Source organism: Pogona vitticeps, chromosome 1 (genome assembly GCF_051106095.1).
Source record: "Pogona vitticeps strain Pit_001003342236 chromosome 1, PviZW2.1, whole genome shotgun sequence".
Classification (NCBI taxonomy): domain Eukaryota; kingdom Metazoa; phylum Chordata; class Lepidosauria; order Squamata; family Agamidae; genus Pogona; species Pogona vitticeps.
In genome coordinates, this window is record NC_135783.1 from 245,842,265 (window position 1) to 245,859,851 (window position 17,587).

The 17,587-nt window shown below is 46.7% G+C and overlaps 1 protein-coding gene and 1 long non-coding RNA gene across 5 annotated transcripts in view; one reads left to right on the forward strand and one right to left on the reverse strand.

The window, feature by feature from the left end:
- LOC140703057 (uncharacterized) overlaps nucleotides 1-7,099 on the reverse strand; it is a 63,562-nt gene extending 56,463 nt beyond the window's left edge. The window contains exon 1 of the long non-coding RNA XR_012082355.2: nucleotides 5,855-7,099. This is a non-coding gene — a long non-coding RNA (uncharacterized LOC140703057). The remainder of the gene's footprint in view (nucleotides 1-5,854) is intronic.
- LOC144586013 (uncharacterized) overlaps nucleotides 1-17,587 on the forward strand; it is a 45,072-nt gene that overhangs the window by 23,306 nt on the left and 4,179 nt on the right. Inside the window, exons 1-4 of one of the 4 annotated variants that reach the window (XR_013540690.1) lie at nucleotides 7,169-7,625; nucleotides 9,116-9,448; nucleotides 10,675-10,791; nucleotides 12,084-12,379. Coding sequence is in view for 2 of the 4 variants with exons in the window: in XM_078383530.1 (XP_078239656.1) it covers nucleotides 9,116-9,448; nucleotides 10,675-10,791; nucleotides 12,084-12,091 (458 nt within the window). In the remaining 2 variants the exon portion in view is untranslated. Of the gene's footprint in view, nucleotides 1-7,156; nucleotides 7,626-9,115; nucleotides 9,449-10,674; nucleotides 10,792-12,083; nucleotides 12,380-17,587 lie in introns of those variants that run through there. The other 3 variants (XM_078383530.1, XR_013540691.1, XM_078383529.1) reach the window with 3 other exon arrangements.

Genomic DNA, 17,587 nt, shown 5'->3' on the forward strand with positions numbered 1-17,587 from the left:
CTCTTAACATCACTATTGTTACATACAGCACTGATGTTACCTGTCTGTCATGGGTTTGGAGGGAAAGTTCCATCCTATGGGGAGTGGAAGGCGGGACATCAGGAGGTGGGGCTGTACTGTATATATATGTGGAGCGTGTGGGGAGAAGCAGGAGGAGAGCTGAGAGAAGAAGCTTGAGTGGGAGTCTGTGTGTCAGACAGGGTACTACTGTGTGTCAGTCAGTACCAACCTGATAGGTTCAGGTGTCTGTATGGTTAGCCAGAACTGATAGGTTCAGGGTCTGTGCTTCATGTTAAGTGTTCTGTGTGAACCAAACTGTGTGTATGTATGATTGAGACTAAGCCACGTTACTGTATCTTATTCATTTGATCATTTTATTTTCCCTGTGTGTTGTTTTAAATAAACCTTATTCTTTTATTTGTTGAAAATCCATCCCTGGTCTGTGTGACTTCTTATAGGGAATGGTTGGTGGCAGCTTAGTGAAACTGTGGCATATCCCAGTAGGTCTGGGTTTGTCACATTGATTGGTGTCCAGCGTGTGGGATACGACTGGTCCAGTTGTCCAGTGGTACAGCAAAGCCTTGGCAAGAGTGCCCAGAGCAAGGGGGGTCTAGTCAGGGACAATCTGAGAGCACGTAGGTAATCTTCTAGGTGTACCTCACGGGGAGGTGCGCTAGTAGAAGAACGTGTAACCTCAGATTGGGGACTAGATTAGGGAGCTCTGAGGCAGCCTGTTTTGGCGGGAAAAAAGCTGAGGCAAAACTGTAAAGTAACAGTGATCTAGCCTGCCTGCTGAGAGGCCTAGCAGAGGGGGGTAGACTCTGGCTCGCAACTGTTGCAAGTTAGTGCTGAAGAACAGCAGTAATCTATAGAAAGCCGGTTCTGAGGCAAAAGAAAAAAAAAGTGGTCGCTTTATTTTGAGGCTTGACTTTTGAAAGCAGCCTGTTCTGGGGGGGGGATTATGCCCTTGACTCGAAGCCAAATGGCAGAAATGGGTGAAGTGAAAGACCCCCAGGTTGACCAAGGTTCGGAGGATGAATTTGGCTCAGTGCAAGGTGACAGCACGGGAGAACAGAACCCAGAACTCAGGAAAATGCTCATAGCCCAACAGCATGAACTGAGGATGAGGCAATTCGAAGTGGAGGAAAGGGAAAGAGAGAAACAGAGACATTTCGAATTAGAGAGAGAGAGAATGGAAATGGAGAGGGAGAGAGAGAAAATTGCTCTGGAAAAAGAAAGAATGGCGTTTGAGTTAAGAAAATTGGAAATGATGAACCAGAACAATAATAACAATAGGGATTCTGAGGGAGGCCAATTGTCTAAAGCTGACCTGAAGAAATTCCCTGTGTACCACAAGGGAGATTGTCCTGAGGTGTTCTTTTCCTTAGTGGAAAGAGCGTTTGTGGACTTCTCAGTGAGGGAAACTGAGAAGATGACCATTATGCGATCTTTAATCAGTGGCAGCCTGGCCGAAGTCTATTCAGAGATGCCAGAGGAACTGATGAAAGATTTTGCAGAGTTTAAAAAACTGGTGTTTGCCAGACATGGGATAAATGCGGAACAGCTGAGGCAAAGATTCAGGTCAATCACCAAGAAACCAGAGCAGACTTTTACCCAAGTGGGGGCCCAATTGGTGAGGCTGCTAGAGAAATGGCTATCTCAGGAGGGGACAGAGACCTTTCAGCAGCTCAAAGACTTGATAGCGCTGGAACAGTTCTATTCAGTCCTGCATGGGGAACTGAAATTCCAGGTGAGGGAAAGGAAACCGAAATCTGTGGCAGAAGCAGCCGAGATCGCAGATTTTATTTCCCAAATAAGAAAGCCCTTGGGTGAGGGGAAATCGATGGGGAAACCTAAAGAAACCTACAGCAAGTACTCTCAGGGACCAGGGAAAAGCCAGCAAGGGGGAGGGGCCTATGGTGAAGGGAAGCCCTCAGACATGAAACCAAGACTTCAGATTTTGGAGGGAAAACCAAAACAAGATGAGAAAGACTCAAAATATAGCAGAAAATGTTATTTCTGTCAGGGAAAGGGCCATCTAATCTCAGAGTGTGAGAAATTAAAGCAGCTAAAAGGAATTGTGCCTCAGGATTCGAGTGGAACCAAGCCAAAAGCTGTGTTCTGTGTCCAGAAAGAGCAAAGCCCCTTGTCACTGAGGGAGCCTGTTGCCATGGTTACTCAATCTGGAACATTTACATCTGCTGATCAGGCTGAGGAAAATGGTCCTCTTGTGGAGGTCAAGCGCTGCTTGCTCGTGAGAACAGATTCTCAGTTGTTTGAAACAGCAGGGGTGGACGTAGGAATACTTGACCATCAGTATCGGGGGTTGAGGGACACTTGTTCCCAGGTGACCCTGTGCCATCCAGATATTATTCCTAGGGAATATATAATCCCAAATGAGAGCATGAAGGTGGCAGGGATTGAGGGGCAGGTGATCTCACTGCCAGTAGCAGAGGTACCTGTGAACTTTCAAGGCTGGAGGGGAGTTTGGCGGCTAGCGATTTCATCGACTCTGCCAGCAGCCGTGCTCGTGGGAAATGACCTGGCTGAACATGTGAAACGGGTGCTAGTGATTACACGTTCACAAGCCACCACGGGGACAGTTCAGGGGGGTACTGATGAGCCAGAGACGGAAGCAGAGGGGAGTTCAGAAGCTGTGGTGGAAACCTTAACCACAGACAGCCGATTTGGCCAAGAGCAAAAGGCAGACGCCACTCTCCAAAAGTGTTTTGAACAGGTGACTGACGCCCAGCTAACACCTGAAACCCCAGTGAGATTTCTAGAGAAAAAAGGGATTTTGTATAGAGAGACCCTGAGGAATATCTCAAAAGGGGGAGATGGGATCCGAAGTCAGCTAGTGGTACCTGAAAAGTATCGCCCCATGATCTTACAAAGGGGGCACTCTGACATGTTTGCTGCGCACTTAGGGGTGAACAAAACACAGCAGAGAATCACACAGAATTTTTACTGGCCTGACATAGGGAAGCAGATCAGGGAGTTCTGTAAAAAATGTGATGTGTGTCAGCGGCAGGGGAATAATCGCGACAGGACCAAAGCAAAGTTGTGCCCTTTGCCTGTGATTGACACTCCGTTCAAATGCATAGGGGTGGATATTGTGGGACCTTTGCCCAAGGCCACAAAGAGGGGGAACAGGTTCATTCTCACCATTGTGGACCATGCCACGAGGTACCCTGAAGCCATTCCCTTAACTAACATTGAAACTAACACAGTGGCAGATGCCTTGGTGGGGTATATGTCCAGGATGGGATTTGCCTCAGAAATAATCACAGATTTGGGAGCATCGTTTACATCGAAGCTCATGAAATGGTTATGGCAAATCTGTGGAATTAAGCACAAGGAAACCACTGCCTATCACCCTGAAAGTAATGGGTTAACTGAGAAGTTCAATGGGACTCTAATGCGCATAATTAGGGCTTACTTGGCAGAGAATCCAAACAATTGGGACCAGAAGCTGCAATCCCTTTTGTTTGCTTATCGATCAGTGCCACAAGCCAGTACCGGGTTCAGTCCGTTTGAACTTTTATCTGGGAGAAGGGTGAAAGGGCCCCTTGATTTGATCAAACAAAATTGGGAGCAGATCACCCAGGATGACCCACAAGATGTTGTAATATATATAGACTCTTTAAGGAATGACCTAAAGAGAAACCTAGAGCTAGCAGCAGAGACCCTGCAAGCTCAAAAGGTCAGAAAGAAAGCTTGGGATGACCAGGAAGGCAGGGAGAGGCACTTTAACTCAGGGGAGGAAGTGCTTTGGCCTAGGCTCTGCAAAGAAAACAAACTGCAGCTGGGTAGCCCAGAAATAAAATACTTGGGTCACATGGTAGGGGGAGGAGTGATAAAACCCCTAGAGGCCAAGATAGAAGCCGTTCGTGATTGGCCTAGACCCAACACCAAGAAAAAAGTCAAATCATTTCTTGGGTTGGTGGGCTACTACAGAAAGTTCATCCCGAGGTTTAGCGAGATTGCGGCTCCGCTGACCGATCTGACGAGGAAGAAGACTGATGACCGCATCCCGTGGACCAGCGACTGTGAGGCGGCGTTCCAGAGGTTGAAGGAGGCGCTCGTCCAGTATCCAGTGCTGCGTGCTCCAGACTTCGACCGGGAGTTCATCATCTACACCGATGCGTCTAACAGCGGGGTAGGAGCAGTTCTTTGCCAGGAGGAGGAGAATGGTGACCAGCATCCAGTGTCCTACCTGAGTAGGAAACTCCAGAAAGGTGAGAGACATTTGGCAACCGTGGAGAAGGAGTGCCTGGCCATAGTCTACGCGATCCAGAAGGCCAAGCCTTACATCTGGGGAAGACATTTTGTTCTGTGCACTGACCATTCACCACTGCAATGGTTAAAGACAATGAAAACCCACAATAGTAAACTTATGAGGTGGGCTTTAAATCTGCAAGACTATGACTTTGAAGTGAAGGTGGTCAGAGGGTCAGTGAACTGTGTTGCTGACGCCTTGTCAAGAAGACCTGAAGAATGAAGACGGCGAAAGAAACATGGACTATGTATATATTTTGATGACAAAAAGTCAAATGTGTCTGTTTATTAAACATGTTGGTTTGTATGAATAAAGGTAACTTGATGTATTGTTAATGGTAAATGTTTAAATGCCTAATAGAGTGTAAGTATAAGTAAGTATGGTATTGTATGTTATTATATAACTGTTTTTGTTTGTTTTGGGTCCAGGTTGTTTTTTGGTGAAAAGCACCTTAGCTTTCCCCCTACAAAACAACTTATAAAGAGGGGAGGTGTTACATACAGCACTGATGTTACCTGTCTGTCATGGGTTTGGAGGGAAAGTTCCATCCTATGGGGAGTGGAAGGCGGGACATCAGGAGGTGGGGCTGTACTGTATATATATGTGGAGCGTGTGGGGAGAAGCAGGAGGAGAGCTAAGAGAAGAAGCTTGAGTGGGAGTCTGTGTGTCAGACAGGGTACTACTGTGTGTCAGTCAGTACCAACCTGATAGGTTCAGGTGTCTGTATGGTTAGCCAGAACTGATAGGTTCAGGGTCTGTGCTTCATGTTAAGTGTTCTGTGTGAACCAAACTGTGTGTATGTATGATTGAGACTAAGCCACGTTACTGTATCTTATTCATTTGATCATTTTATTTTCCCTGTGTGTTGTTTTAAATAAACCTTATTCTTTTATTTGTTGAAAATCCATCCCTGGTCTGTGTGACTTCTTATAGGGAATGGTTGGTGGCAGCTTAGTGAAACTGTGGCATATCCCAGTAGGTCTGGGTTTGTCACATTGCCACAGTTTCACTAAGCTGCCACCAACCATTCCCTATAAGAAGTCACACAGACCAGGGATGGATTTTCAACAAATAAAAGAATAAGGTTTATTTAAAACAACACACAGGGAAAATAAAATGATCAAATGAATAAGATACAGTAACGTGGCTTAGTCTCAATCATACATACACACAGTTTGGTTCACACAGAACACTTAACATGAAGCACAGACCCTGAACCTATCAGTTCTGGCTAACCATACAGACACCTGAACCTATCAGGTTGGTACTGACTGACACACAGTAGTACCCTGTCTGACACACAGACTTCCACTCAAGCTTCTTCTCTCAGCTCTCCTCCTGCTTCTCCCCACACGCTCCACATATATATACAGTACAGCCCCACCTCCTGATGTCCCGCCTTCCACTCCCCATAGGATGGAACTTTCCCTCCAAACCCATGACAGACAGGTAACATCAGTGCTGTATGTAACAACTATGTCTATTGAAAATGAAACCGCACATCTGACAACAATGCAGCTTTCCGATGCAGCGAAGCCCTGCCAGGAAGAAGAAAGAGAGAAAGTCAGGGGGTACCTGGAAACCTGCAATGTGACCATCTGAGCCCCGATTCTCAGAATCTTCCAGCCAGCCTGACAAAGTTTGTTCTCCCGAAGAGTTAATACTTCCATTCTATGCCAAAGGAAGAAGATGAAGAAGAGCCTTTATAAAACTCTGGCTACTAATTCACTGGAAGAAAGACGGAGAAAACTTGCTCTCTAGTCTGTTTCGGAGTTTTCACAAAGCGATCGATCAACGTGGTTATACAGGGACCACGGTGATACAAGCGCAGGCGAGGTCTTTACAGTAACCTCTTGCCGTGAAGAAACAGAGCGGCAGTCTCGCCCGGGAAGGAGTTCCCAGCAACTACGAGGGAGCCCAGCGATTAACCCTGTCCTCCCTGGAATAATCTGACTCGGTGGAACAGAACAGGTCTGGGCTCGTGTGACGGCGGCGTTAGAGGTCCTCTTTCTCTCCGCCAGCGTAGTTTTGTCTTCCAGCATCCCTGGGGCTTTCTCTTCTCTCTCTTATTCTACAAGGGGGGGGGAGGGGGAAGCTGTGGTTTCTTGCTTTCCCAAGTCCGTCTATGATCGGACTGAACCCCCTAACCGAGAGTCGGTCCTATGGCAGTTGGGGCCACTGGGAGTCACTTCGGAGTAAACAGGACGGCAACCAGTTCCCCCTCTTCCTTGCTCTCTGCGGATGGGACGGATGGCGCTGAGGCACAGGACTCGCGTTACTAACGGCAAAGGAACTCTGCTTTTGCGTTTAGACCTTTCGAGCGAGAGCAAAAAGTCAGGACAAAGTCCGACCACGCCTCTCCGAACCCGCGGGCGTCAGCCTCCAGCCAGATCTAAGCCTCGAGGGCAGAAACGGTGGGAGTAGGGAGCGTATTCCTCTGGGAGACCCACTGATTTAAAACGGAGCCGCCAGAACAGGGGAGAGTCGGAGGCCGGTCGAGGCAGGCCGGTCGGATTCTCCCCCTGGCCTGTTGAACTCTCTACCCCGACGGGAGCGACCCGGAGCCAGTCTTTCAGAAGAAAGAGGTGCCTGTTCAACCCGAATTTCCGTCAAGAGGATTAGAGACCGCCGAAAGCCGCAAAACGCTGCCCGGCGCGACGTCGCCCCGGTCCAGCCATCGGTTTCAGTCCCCTCTGGATCCCAGGCGAGGGGGAGGGAGGTGGGGGGGGCGGTCCAGGCAAGGACCGGGCCGGGCCGGATGGCTCCCCCGCCGTGGCGATGCGGGGTCTTATCGTTCTCCATCTCCGGTCCAGCTGGGGGGGGGGGGCTTGGCAGCGGGAGACCGGCGGGAGGAGTTTTTGTCGCAGGGCGTCGGGCTGTGTCAACTCAGGCCCACGGTGGTACAAGGCGCCTCGAATACCCGGCGGGGAGGAAGGAGGGCACCGCGGGGGCGGCGGGGGCCTTGGAGAGGCCGGGATCCGGGAGCGGGGGCCAACCCGGGGGAGGAAAGCATTGTATGAGGCAAAAGGGGCGTTTGGCGGGCTACCCCGCCCCTTCGGCGAGAAGCCCCCAGTGCTTGGCTTGGCGCAGTCCTCCCGGGCAACTGGGCAGCGGGAAGTGGCTCTGGCTACCCTGGAGCGGCCGATTCCTGGCCCGCTTTGGACGGAACAGACTGCAAGGCCGGCCCTTTCCGTCGTGGGATCGCGGGTCTGGGAAGAGGCGGAGCGGGGCCCCCTCCGAAGGGACGGCCGCCACTGAGAAGATTTTGCAAGGGCCTCCCGTGAGGCGGCAGCGCCGTGATACCAAGCCTACTTCGCCGAGCAGGGCACGCAGGTCCTCGTCAAAGGTGAGTCCGAGGCGGCCCCGAAAGCGGGGTCGGTCTCCCTCGCCCGGCGGCCGGTCTTTTCCCCTGTCCTTCTGAAGGTCTCGGGAAGAAGGCGGGGACGGTCGAGTGGACAGGTGGGGGGGGGGGGGCGCGGCGGTAGATCGCCAAGGCGGGCAAGAACTACCGCCGGCCGCGGGAAGGATAAATTTGGTTGCGCGCGGGCGGGCGGTGGGGGGGTTGGAAAGATATTTGACGGATCTTTCAAGTCAGATCGGATCCCCCACCGCCCACCCCAGTTCAAGAATCGTTCGGGCGGTCTTCTGGATCGCCTAAATAGCCCAGTGATCTCCAGTGAACGCGAGCGCCATTCCAGCCCTGGTCGCCATGCCGGGGTCCCATCCCAGCAGACTTTCCACCGCAGACCTTAGGAACGGAGGGAGCTGCCCGGTCGCCAGCTCCTCTGGGCTGCAGCGGGACTTCGAGATCAAGGGGGATTGGGGGGGAGTGGAGAGAGCGAGAGAGCGAGAGAGCCCTCGCCTTTTGCCCGCGACCTGGTTCCAAACAAGGGGAACCAAAAACCGCCTCGTTCAGTCAAAACTGGGCATGAGAGAAAAACTAGCATCCGGTGAAAGAAACTGCTCTCAGAGGCAAACAAACAAACAAAAACGCAGGTGGTTGTTGTTGTAGGTTTTTCGGGCTCTTTGGCCGTGTTCTGAAAGTTGTTCTTCCTAATGTTTCGCCAGTCTCTGTAGCCGGCATCTTCAGAGGACAGCACTCTGTGCTCTGTCCTCTGCTGTAAGATGCCGGCTCTATTAGATGCACAGAGCGCTGCCTCAGCTGGCAGGTATTTTATGTTCATGTAGGAAATCACAATTTTGGGTTAATTAATCTAGGCAGCAATCCTGCGTTGTTTTACTGTGGAAAAACCCCCCTTCTCTTATTCACTGTCATATAATGTGCAGGATTGCACTTTAAACTAAAATTGTCGCCATTTCATTTACTTTTTCTTTTTAAAAAAACTATTCTATTTATGAGTACTGTAGCTCAGGTTGATGCCACAGAGTGTAGTGCAGATTGATTTGGAGCCTGGATTTAACAAACACTTAGACCATATTGGAGGAAACTATGTAGAATGTTTTTTTTTACCAGGAGGAGAGTTTACAGTTCCCTTGCTGGTCAAATTGGTAGTTGCTCCTTGTTCATACTCGCTAGAGTGAGTTGGCTTGGGTCTTCTTCTGCCTCTTGTTGGCGATGTGACTGGTCCATGGAGGATCCATAGGAAACTGTCTTGTACATTTTGACTTGTCTCTCCCAACGCTGTGCAGCATTTCCCCAAGATTTCATGCAGGGTGGGTTTCTCAGTCCTGCATGGAGATCCCCAGTGTTCAGCCCTGGTCTCCCTCCAAGTACTAGCCAGACCCAGCTGAGCTTAAGTTCTGCAGTGAGAAATGAGCTTTAAAGCATCCAAGGAGGTAACAGTCCATCCACACAAATTAACTTTCTCTTCCCAGATCCACAATGTGAGGAAAAAGAGTCCTCGCCCAGCGCCCTTCTGCTGGGGCCCACATGCCATAAAAAAAGTACCACACTTGTGTGTCTGGCCCAAGGCTTCTTCTATAAGTGGCCCCTGAATGTGACCTGGAAGCGGAATGGCCAAGAAGTCCCACGCTTGGCTGTGGCCACCGAGGAGGCCAAGGAAGAGGGCAAATGCAACTTTGGCATTGCCAGTCGCCTGACTGTGGCAACTGCAGAATGGAGAGAAGGCTACACCTATTCGTGCCATGTTAGCCAAGGGGACATCGGAGCTGAAGCAGAAATTACGAGCGAGCACAGCCAGCAGCAAAGTGAGTGAGGGCTGGAGGTGGACAGGAGGGTCTGAGAAGTGCCATTTTCTCTCTTTCCTCTGAGGAGGGAGTGCTTTCTTGTGAAAGTCTCCTGGGGCTCAACACTTCTGCCAGATGCTCTTCTGAAGAGCCCCTAAAGGCGGAGATAGGAAACCTTTAGAAGGGGTTGGACTACAACTTCCAGAATCCTTCTGCCAACGAAGCCATGTGGGATTCTGGGTGCTGCAGTCCAACCTACAAAATGTTTTCTATCTCTGCCTCAATAGCCATTCTGTATAGTCCCTTCATATGGACTGAATGTCATATGGACAGCAGTAGGTGAAATGTGGCCCTCTTGATTTTGGAACATGGTACAGCGGACCCTCTACTTAAGGAATTAATCTGTATTGGAATGGTGGCTGCAAGTCGAAAAGTCTGTAAGTCGAATCTCCATTGACCTACAATGCACTGAAAACCGATTAATCCCATAACCAGTGGTTTTTATTCTATTTTTATTCCATTTTGGTTTTTTTCTGGTCTGTAAGTCGATTCTCTGGCTGCAAGTTGAATCTAAATTTTGCAGCCAGAGAAGTCTGTAACTCGAAAAGTCTGTAAGTCGAGCCGTCTGTAAGTCGAGGGTCCACTGTAATTTCCCGCATTCCTACCATTGGCTATGCTGCTGAGTGCTGATGGGATTTGCAGTCCAATACCTTAAGTAATGCCTCAATTTGCCTGCCCCTGATTTAAAAGTAAGCAAACCATCTCTGGCCTGGCCTGTAACACTGTTTTGCTGGACCTGGAAAAGGAAAATATCACCTCACCTGCCCACCCCCCATCCACCCACCCCCAGCATCCCATAGGATCAAATTGTTTTGGTGCACAAGGCAACAAAGAGTAGAGGTGACTGTTTATATGGACAAAAATATAACAGTGACAAATCAACAACTAGTTTACTGATCTTTCCTGACATGCAAAATCTGAGATGGAGACTCAGCCTTGAGATAATAGAGTTATTTATTACTTCTTATTTATTTGTAAGCTTCCTCTTCAGATCTTCCAGAATGACCTGTAAAACCAGCGTCAGTGAGTTTAGGATTGTAACCTTACTTTACATGCTTCGTGGAAAGAGGAAGTGCTTGAGAAGGAGCAGTCTGAATTGCCCCCCCCCCTCAATTAGGACAGATAGGGCTCCGGCTCTGGTTAATGCTGAAGTCAACCCTCTCTGTTTTCTCCTGCAACCGATGCAGGCTTTTCTGGTATTGGACAGTCTCTTCGTATTGGGCAGCTCATTTTCCTGCTCCTTGCTGTCAAGAGCTTTGCCTATGGCACCATCTTGGGGATCTACACCGTTTGCAGAAAAACAGGTAAAGAAATTCATTTTTTCTGCTGAATTGTGCATCTTTTTTTACCCACCACAGATAATTTTCCATGTATCCCAAAGCCCTGGTGACTTCCAGAAAGGTGATGTCTGAGGCCCGCAAAAGGGCATCCCAGGGCGGAATAGTCTAGAGGCAGTCTTACTAGACCCTTTACTCCACAGCTGTCCTACACCTTGCTGTGCAATGTTTGTTTATTTTTGTTCATAAATAACCACAGTTCATTGGATAGATTAAACTGTTTTGATGGGAGGCAACATACATAAGTCTTAAGCAATTGCAAGAAATTACAGATCATCATATAAAAAAAAAAAACAGAAGTAGCTATATTGTCTACAAAGGGAAAAAAGAACCCAAAATCCGTATTCAGGGTAATTCATTTATTTAGGTCATCCAAAAGAATATAAACTGGTGAGCAAGTTTTCAAGGTCTACAGGCATCTTGATTGAGCAAGATGTTGACAAAAGCCAAGGGTAAAAAAGGGGTGAAGAAAAGTGCCCTGACTTGATTCCTGAAGTCATGCTGCTTGTGCTCATTCCTGAGCAATAATGAAGGAATAAAGGTCTACAGACATTGATATGAGGCTTCGTTATTTGATCCGATAGTATTAAATTCTTCCTAGAGCAGCCACAAGATGTAAAGGGAGCAGGCTGAGTATAATTGTTAGTTCCTCTGTTTTATATATAAACTGTGTATATAAACTGTGTATATATACTGTGTATATATGTGTATGTGTGTATACACACAGCAGTCTCCATCTAGAACAGTTGACCCAGAGTCATGGCTTTGGAATTCATTGATCCAGTTTGACCACATACTGCTTGGCAACATTTAGCATGTAGCACAGAAGAAAATATTTCCATTTGTCCAGAAACATTTCCTTCATGATAGGAAGAATCTTAGATTCATTAATAAACCACAGTGCTTCCGTTAGTCCCCTGTAGTGCAATGGAGCTCATCCCCTGGCCCCTCCAATGCTTTAGACCAACTCTCACCATCCCTGACCTTCTGGCCATGTTAATTGGGGATTCTGCAAGTTGAAGTCTGAAGCAGTTGGGAGGGCCAGATAATGGGAACGACTCCATAGTGCCCCCCCTCCCAAGTTATGCTGCTGTGGCTGCTGTAAGTAAAAGATCTGTCACAGAGGGCCTTGATGGCTTCAGATTTCCTAGTTAATGCCTTTACAAGGAACCACACTGGGGTGATTTGGCAGGATGTACACATGTGTTGATGGCCATCATTTTATTATGTTCTACTACTGAATCTTTTTCCCTTAACAGGTCTTTAATGGGGCTACAGAGGAACATGAAATCCCCTTGCTGGCATTGGTCCCCATGTTTGCTTCTGTTGCAGCCAAGAGCTATGAGTGCTTTATAGCTAGAGAACCTTCTTAAAGAGAATCCATAGTTTTTGCTGTCTGGTTTTCATATCCTTCTTTTGCAGCTTCTTTTCAGTTATGAACACCTGGATTTGGCCCTTGACAAACTTTGTGTTAAATTACTCTTTGTCTTGAACAAACGTCAAGTCTCCATTCCATGAGAATTAATACCGAAAAAGTAGATTTTCTTCATTCCTAGCTCTGTGTGGAAATTATTAATCCAGCAAGGTACACAGCTAAACAGGTGCAATCATGACTGCATCTCTGTGATGCCAGTGGTGGTGGGGAAGGGGAAAGTTTTATTTGTGGCAGTGGGGAACGAGGAGTATTAAAAGCATACAACTTCTTTCACATGACATATTTTCCGACCATTAGACCACATCACTATGCCTGTGAAATGTATGATTCCTTGCACTTCATATATTAGATTGACTCACTTCATGCCATCTTGAACCTTTAGAGTTCTTAAAATAAGTGTGCTTCATTTGCAAGAAAAAAATGTGCCAGAGTCCTCATTATAAGGCATTGGAACTACTAAGCAAAGTAGGGGCTACATGCTATACACTCTTGCCATTGGAGGGGCACATTACTATCCCTTGGCAAGTCTAGGGCAGGGGACATCCAATAATTATGCTAGTATTGGTGACCATGTGGGCTTTCCAACTATTCCATACTTATTACCAGTGTCATCTAAAGCCAGTCTTTCCCAGCCTGGATTCCTTCTGATGTGTCAGGCAAGCTCATCCTCCGCTAACATGGCACAAATCTAAGAAACCCTTTCAATAACCCTATAAGGTCTCCTAATACAAGAGCCCTGGTTTGAACTTCCAAGATAAGGTGGTAAGAGTTTGAAGGTCCCTTCATGCAGGAACAGACAAGAGGTGGATCAGGATTTACTAGTAGATTGCTAGATGGTTTGAAGTAGATCATTGAGGGTTTTTTTTCCCTAATAAAAGGCTCACTCTCCCTTTCCTAATGAGGCTGCTAAAATAAAGATTGCTTGGTGATAGTGATGACACCAAGACTGTAACTTTTATAGGAAAGGACTGTGAGTTTGTTTCTGGATCTGAAGAAAAGACTGGAATTCCTCATCTGAAGTCATTGAGATGTAGATTTGGATTTTACATATGCGCTAGCCCTGTAGGTGTGCAGTTTTAGGTCAGTGGTTCAGCGACCATCACACATCTGTCTCCACCTCTGAGAATGGATTGTGAAAGGGACTGCAGCTGTCCAGAGGTTTTTCAGAATGCAACCCAACATTGTCAGTGGTGTGTATGGGAGGAGTGGCTGGCTGTGCACAGAACATGTCTTGAATTAATAATCACATTAGCCTGCTTCTTATGAGGTTCTGGTTGAAACAGAATAACCAGATTTGATTCTAGGGTGAAGGAAAGTGGATTAACAGATTCATTTGTGTTCACAGCACAAATCAAGTTGGGCAAGCATAAAATGCTTCAGTGTTTTTCTTTCCATTTTTCTTTCTTCTCTTTCTTGTGGGGGGGGATTTTGTAGTTATACAACGCCCTGAAATTTGGCAGGTTTACTTCACTCTTTAGGGTCTAGCATCTCTCCAAATTTCATGTATGTCAGCACAACCCCCCAAAAAAGTTATAGCTAGTATGTGTGGGTTTTTTTCCAATGCAAGTCAATAGACAGCTTACAAATAGATTCAAATCAGGAGCACAAAGAGAATCAGATGGATTACAAATCTTTCCAAGCCAAATGGTGATATATTCCAAATCCTCAAACTGGCCTTTCAATTAGGATCAGGAGATCTGTGCGTAGCCCTAGCCCACAGCATCAGGAAGGCCACACATTGCCCATGACATTATTTTGAGGCCAATTCCAGTTAGTCACCTTCAGGGTTCTAGTAAACAAAAACCCACAAGTCTGAAATCTTTCTCGTCTTGTGTCTTTGCGGCTGTGGTGACATCTGAACAACAAGGCACTTCCTGCCTCACACATTCTTAGCAGCCGTGCTGTATTGATTGGTGTGCCAGAATGTTCCTCACAGCAGTAATCTGAGTGCAACAACAGCTCTGACAGTGTGAAGAAATAACCAGACAGTCTACACACTCGTATGCTTTTAGAGGCCTTTTAATGCACCATAATGCATGCTCAAAGTGTGGAAGGCTACCAGATGATCATTTAATCAGATGTTAAAAATACATAAGGGAAGCCAGACATGCCAAAGCAGGGTTTTCAGAAGCTAGGTCAGCTTCTTTCCTGTTGTGTGGCATTGCACGCAATTTCAACTACCAGTTTCAATGTGCCTTAGCAGAACACTGTAATGGGCAGACAGGACCTCCCTATCCCTCAACATGGGTCTCTGTACCTTCTTGTTTCTGTATCTGACTGGTACACAGCGGTAGGAACTGCTTCACTTCAAATAGAAATATGTTTTGTTTTGAAAAGCGTTGTGTTATCTTCCACCCTCATCTCAACAAATTCTCCAGACTTTGAGGGCACCTGCTAATTCAGGCCTGCTGCTTGCCTGTAATGCTGACAGAGACAAAGAGAACGGAGACGCTGGTGTCAACATCTTGAACAAGGGAGCACCTGTGTCCTCCTTACCAAAGCCTCTGCTATGCTCTTGCATCTTATAGGTTGAGCTTTGTGCACCGTTGACAAAAAAATTAACCGCAGGCACCTGGCATAGTTGAGGTCTGTTCAACTATGTGAGCTTTTTTTTAGTAAAATCTTGTTTCTCTCAGGAATGTGGCCCCAAACAGAGCTTTGCATTCTAAAATTACGGTAACTAGGAGCAAGAAATATGCTTGTAGACCTCACACCCTTTTCTTGGCCTGCTTCTGTGGAGATCAATTTTGCTTCTCAAGGACAAGTTTTCACCATAGCAATTATCAGTTTCTTGGCCTATCATGTCTGTTTACAAGCTTGAGAGTCTATGTTGGTTCCGAAAAGAGAATGCCTTAGCATTTACAACTTTCCACCAGTAGCAGAGTTTTATCAAACTGAAGGAGATCTTTGAGATTAACAGATGGAAATGTCTTTCTGAAAAAACTGTGACTGTCTATTCCTTGTCCGGCCCCATCATTTACACCAACCCTGTCCTTCAGCAGAAGTGTCTAAACTGAGAATATCTAGACATATCTAGAAACAAGGGTAGGCATCCTTGTATTTTTCCTATGCTCTGATTTTCCTCTTCCATACAGTAAACAATTACTACGTTTCCTCAGTTTCAATGCTGTCTAATGCACAATCTACCCACTCCCTCGCCACCTTGGCTTTCTGCCTTTTTTATTGAAAACATCCTTTGTACTTTTTTGCCTGTCAGTATTTTTCTTAAAACACAAAACAGCGAAGATTTTTAGAAGCTGAAGTAAAAAAACTGCTCTAGGGGCTGGAAGCTGTCATTTCATGATGTCACAGGCACCAGCCAATCAGTATCGAGCACAGTCTGATTCTACTACAAATTGCGGGTTTCCCTTGAGACTGATTCTGCTCAAAACATGGTGAATATGTTTCCATTGTGGCTCTACCTCTCAAATTAGATACAGTTACCCATACTGGGTTCTTATACACTTTTTCTATACAAGTATAAGAATTAGATATACGAAAGATGTATTTGTGTCACTTTCCAGGGCTGCACACCCCAATCTAATGCTCTCCAAATGTTCGTGGGGAAACACACAACAGCACCAACCAACATGGCCAAATGAGTGAGCTGGATGATATGGAATGGAATCCAACACATTGACAGAGCCTAGGCTGAAGAAGGCTGCCTCCAGTTGACCCTTAATCACATTCCAACTGGATGAGGCTTCTTTTTCTCCAACAGAGCCATAATTTCCATAGATGCTGCTCCTCCAGTCAAAACCGAGGCATTAGAGGGGAATCGCAGGTGCCATATATTGCTTTACTTGCTCTCCATTTTGGAATACAGTTAGTCCGTTTACACAAGGTATCTAGCAGACAAAGCTTCTCCTCTCCGAATGAAAGAATTTTTAAAAATCTATTCTAGGTCTCCTGCAGCACACATTTCCTAAAATTAACCATGCCCTCTGTTGAAAGAAATGTCTTCTGACACTTTGCCTTTCAGTTTAATTGAGCTGTTCCTTAACTCTTATATTATGAATAATGGAAACCAGAGCTTAGCTACTTGACATTTTCCAAGTATGGCTTCTTATAGAAAAGGGCAAGGATGTGGGGGGGGGGGGCAGGGAAGAGAAAATGCTGTTTCTGAAAGATACCGTCAAATGTTCCTGAAACCAGGGACTTGCCACACAAACAAACAAACACAACACACAGAGAGAGAGGGAGGTGAGGGAGAGGAGAGAAAGAGGACAGTGAGAGAGAGAGAGGAGGCCCATTCCAAGCACTTGTAGCAAAAACATTTGTTCCCTAAGCATGTGCTTTGAAGATGGCTAATCTGTACAGTATCTTCTTTTCTCTCATTCACCAAGTGTAGGAGGATGATATTAAGGCAGGAAAAAAAGAGAACTGAGGTAAAAATGCCCTCCCATTAGCAGACCTGAACTCTGGTATGGAAGAATCCATAAATATAAGTGGTGGAACAGATATCACGGCCTTACCATGGCCATTCTCCACTTTAGGAGGCTGAGGCAAGAAGACGATCCTGCTAACACCTTGGAGAGCATCTGTTGGCATTTAGGTGCCAAGTCTATGATATGTACAGGAATTTAAAATGTGCTCCACCCACCCACACCCACCCTCTTTTTTTAAAAAGAAATTCAAACCTGGCTCTCCTTAGTTTGGTCCTCGGCGCACATCTTCTGAACCTCCTTGTCCCTCATAAAACTGCACTTCATTCCCACTTCATAAACATAATGTGCAAGGCTAATGTGCAGAGCAGAGCCCACATTGCAAATCCCAGCACTCTCAGCGAGAATAGCCAGTGACCGTGTTGCTAAGTCCCAAAGCAGCAGCTTCTCAAAGCTCCCCCTAATGTGCCTTGTCTGAACTTGCTACCCTTTCCCAGCCTCATGGCTTCTTTGTGGCAGCTGCTATTCTTAACACAGTCAGGAGGGCCAAGACTGTGTAAGGCTGGTCTTAACTGATTTTATCTGTGGCTGCTACTTAGCATGACGGGTGTGATTATTTTGGTGTTTTAATGACATCCCTTGTGGCATTAAAAAGACAAAGGCCAGGCATCTTAAAAGGATGAGATATAAACTTGCATTCAATAAAGTGCTTCATGAGACACTGATTCAGTAGGTGTAGCTTTCAACATCACTGCATCGCCTTGTGAGTACAAGCGCTACCGGTGAAATATCTCTGTCAGGCAGCTATAAGAGGGAAAGAGAGAGCCCAAATGATTCTGCTCACCGAGCCCAAAGGCCAAGATGCTGCTGCGTAGCCATTACACTTGCACAAACCCAACTTGACCTGCAGTTGAATCTTCCTTAACAGAGGTGATGAGATAGC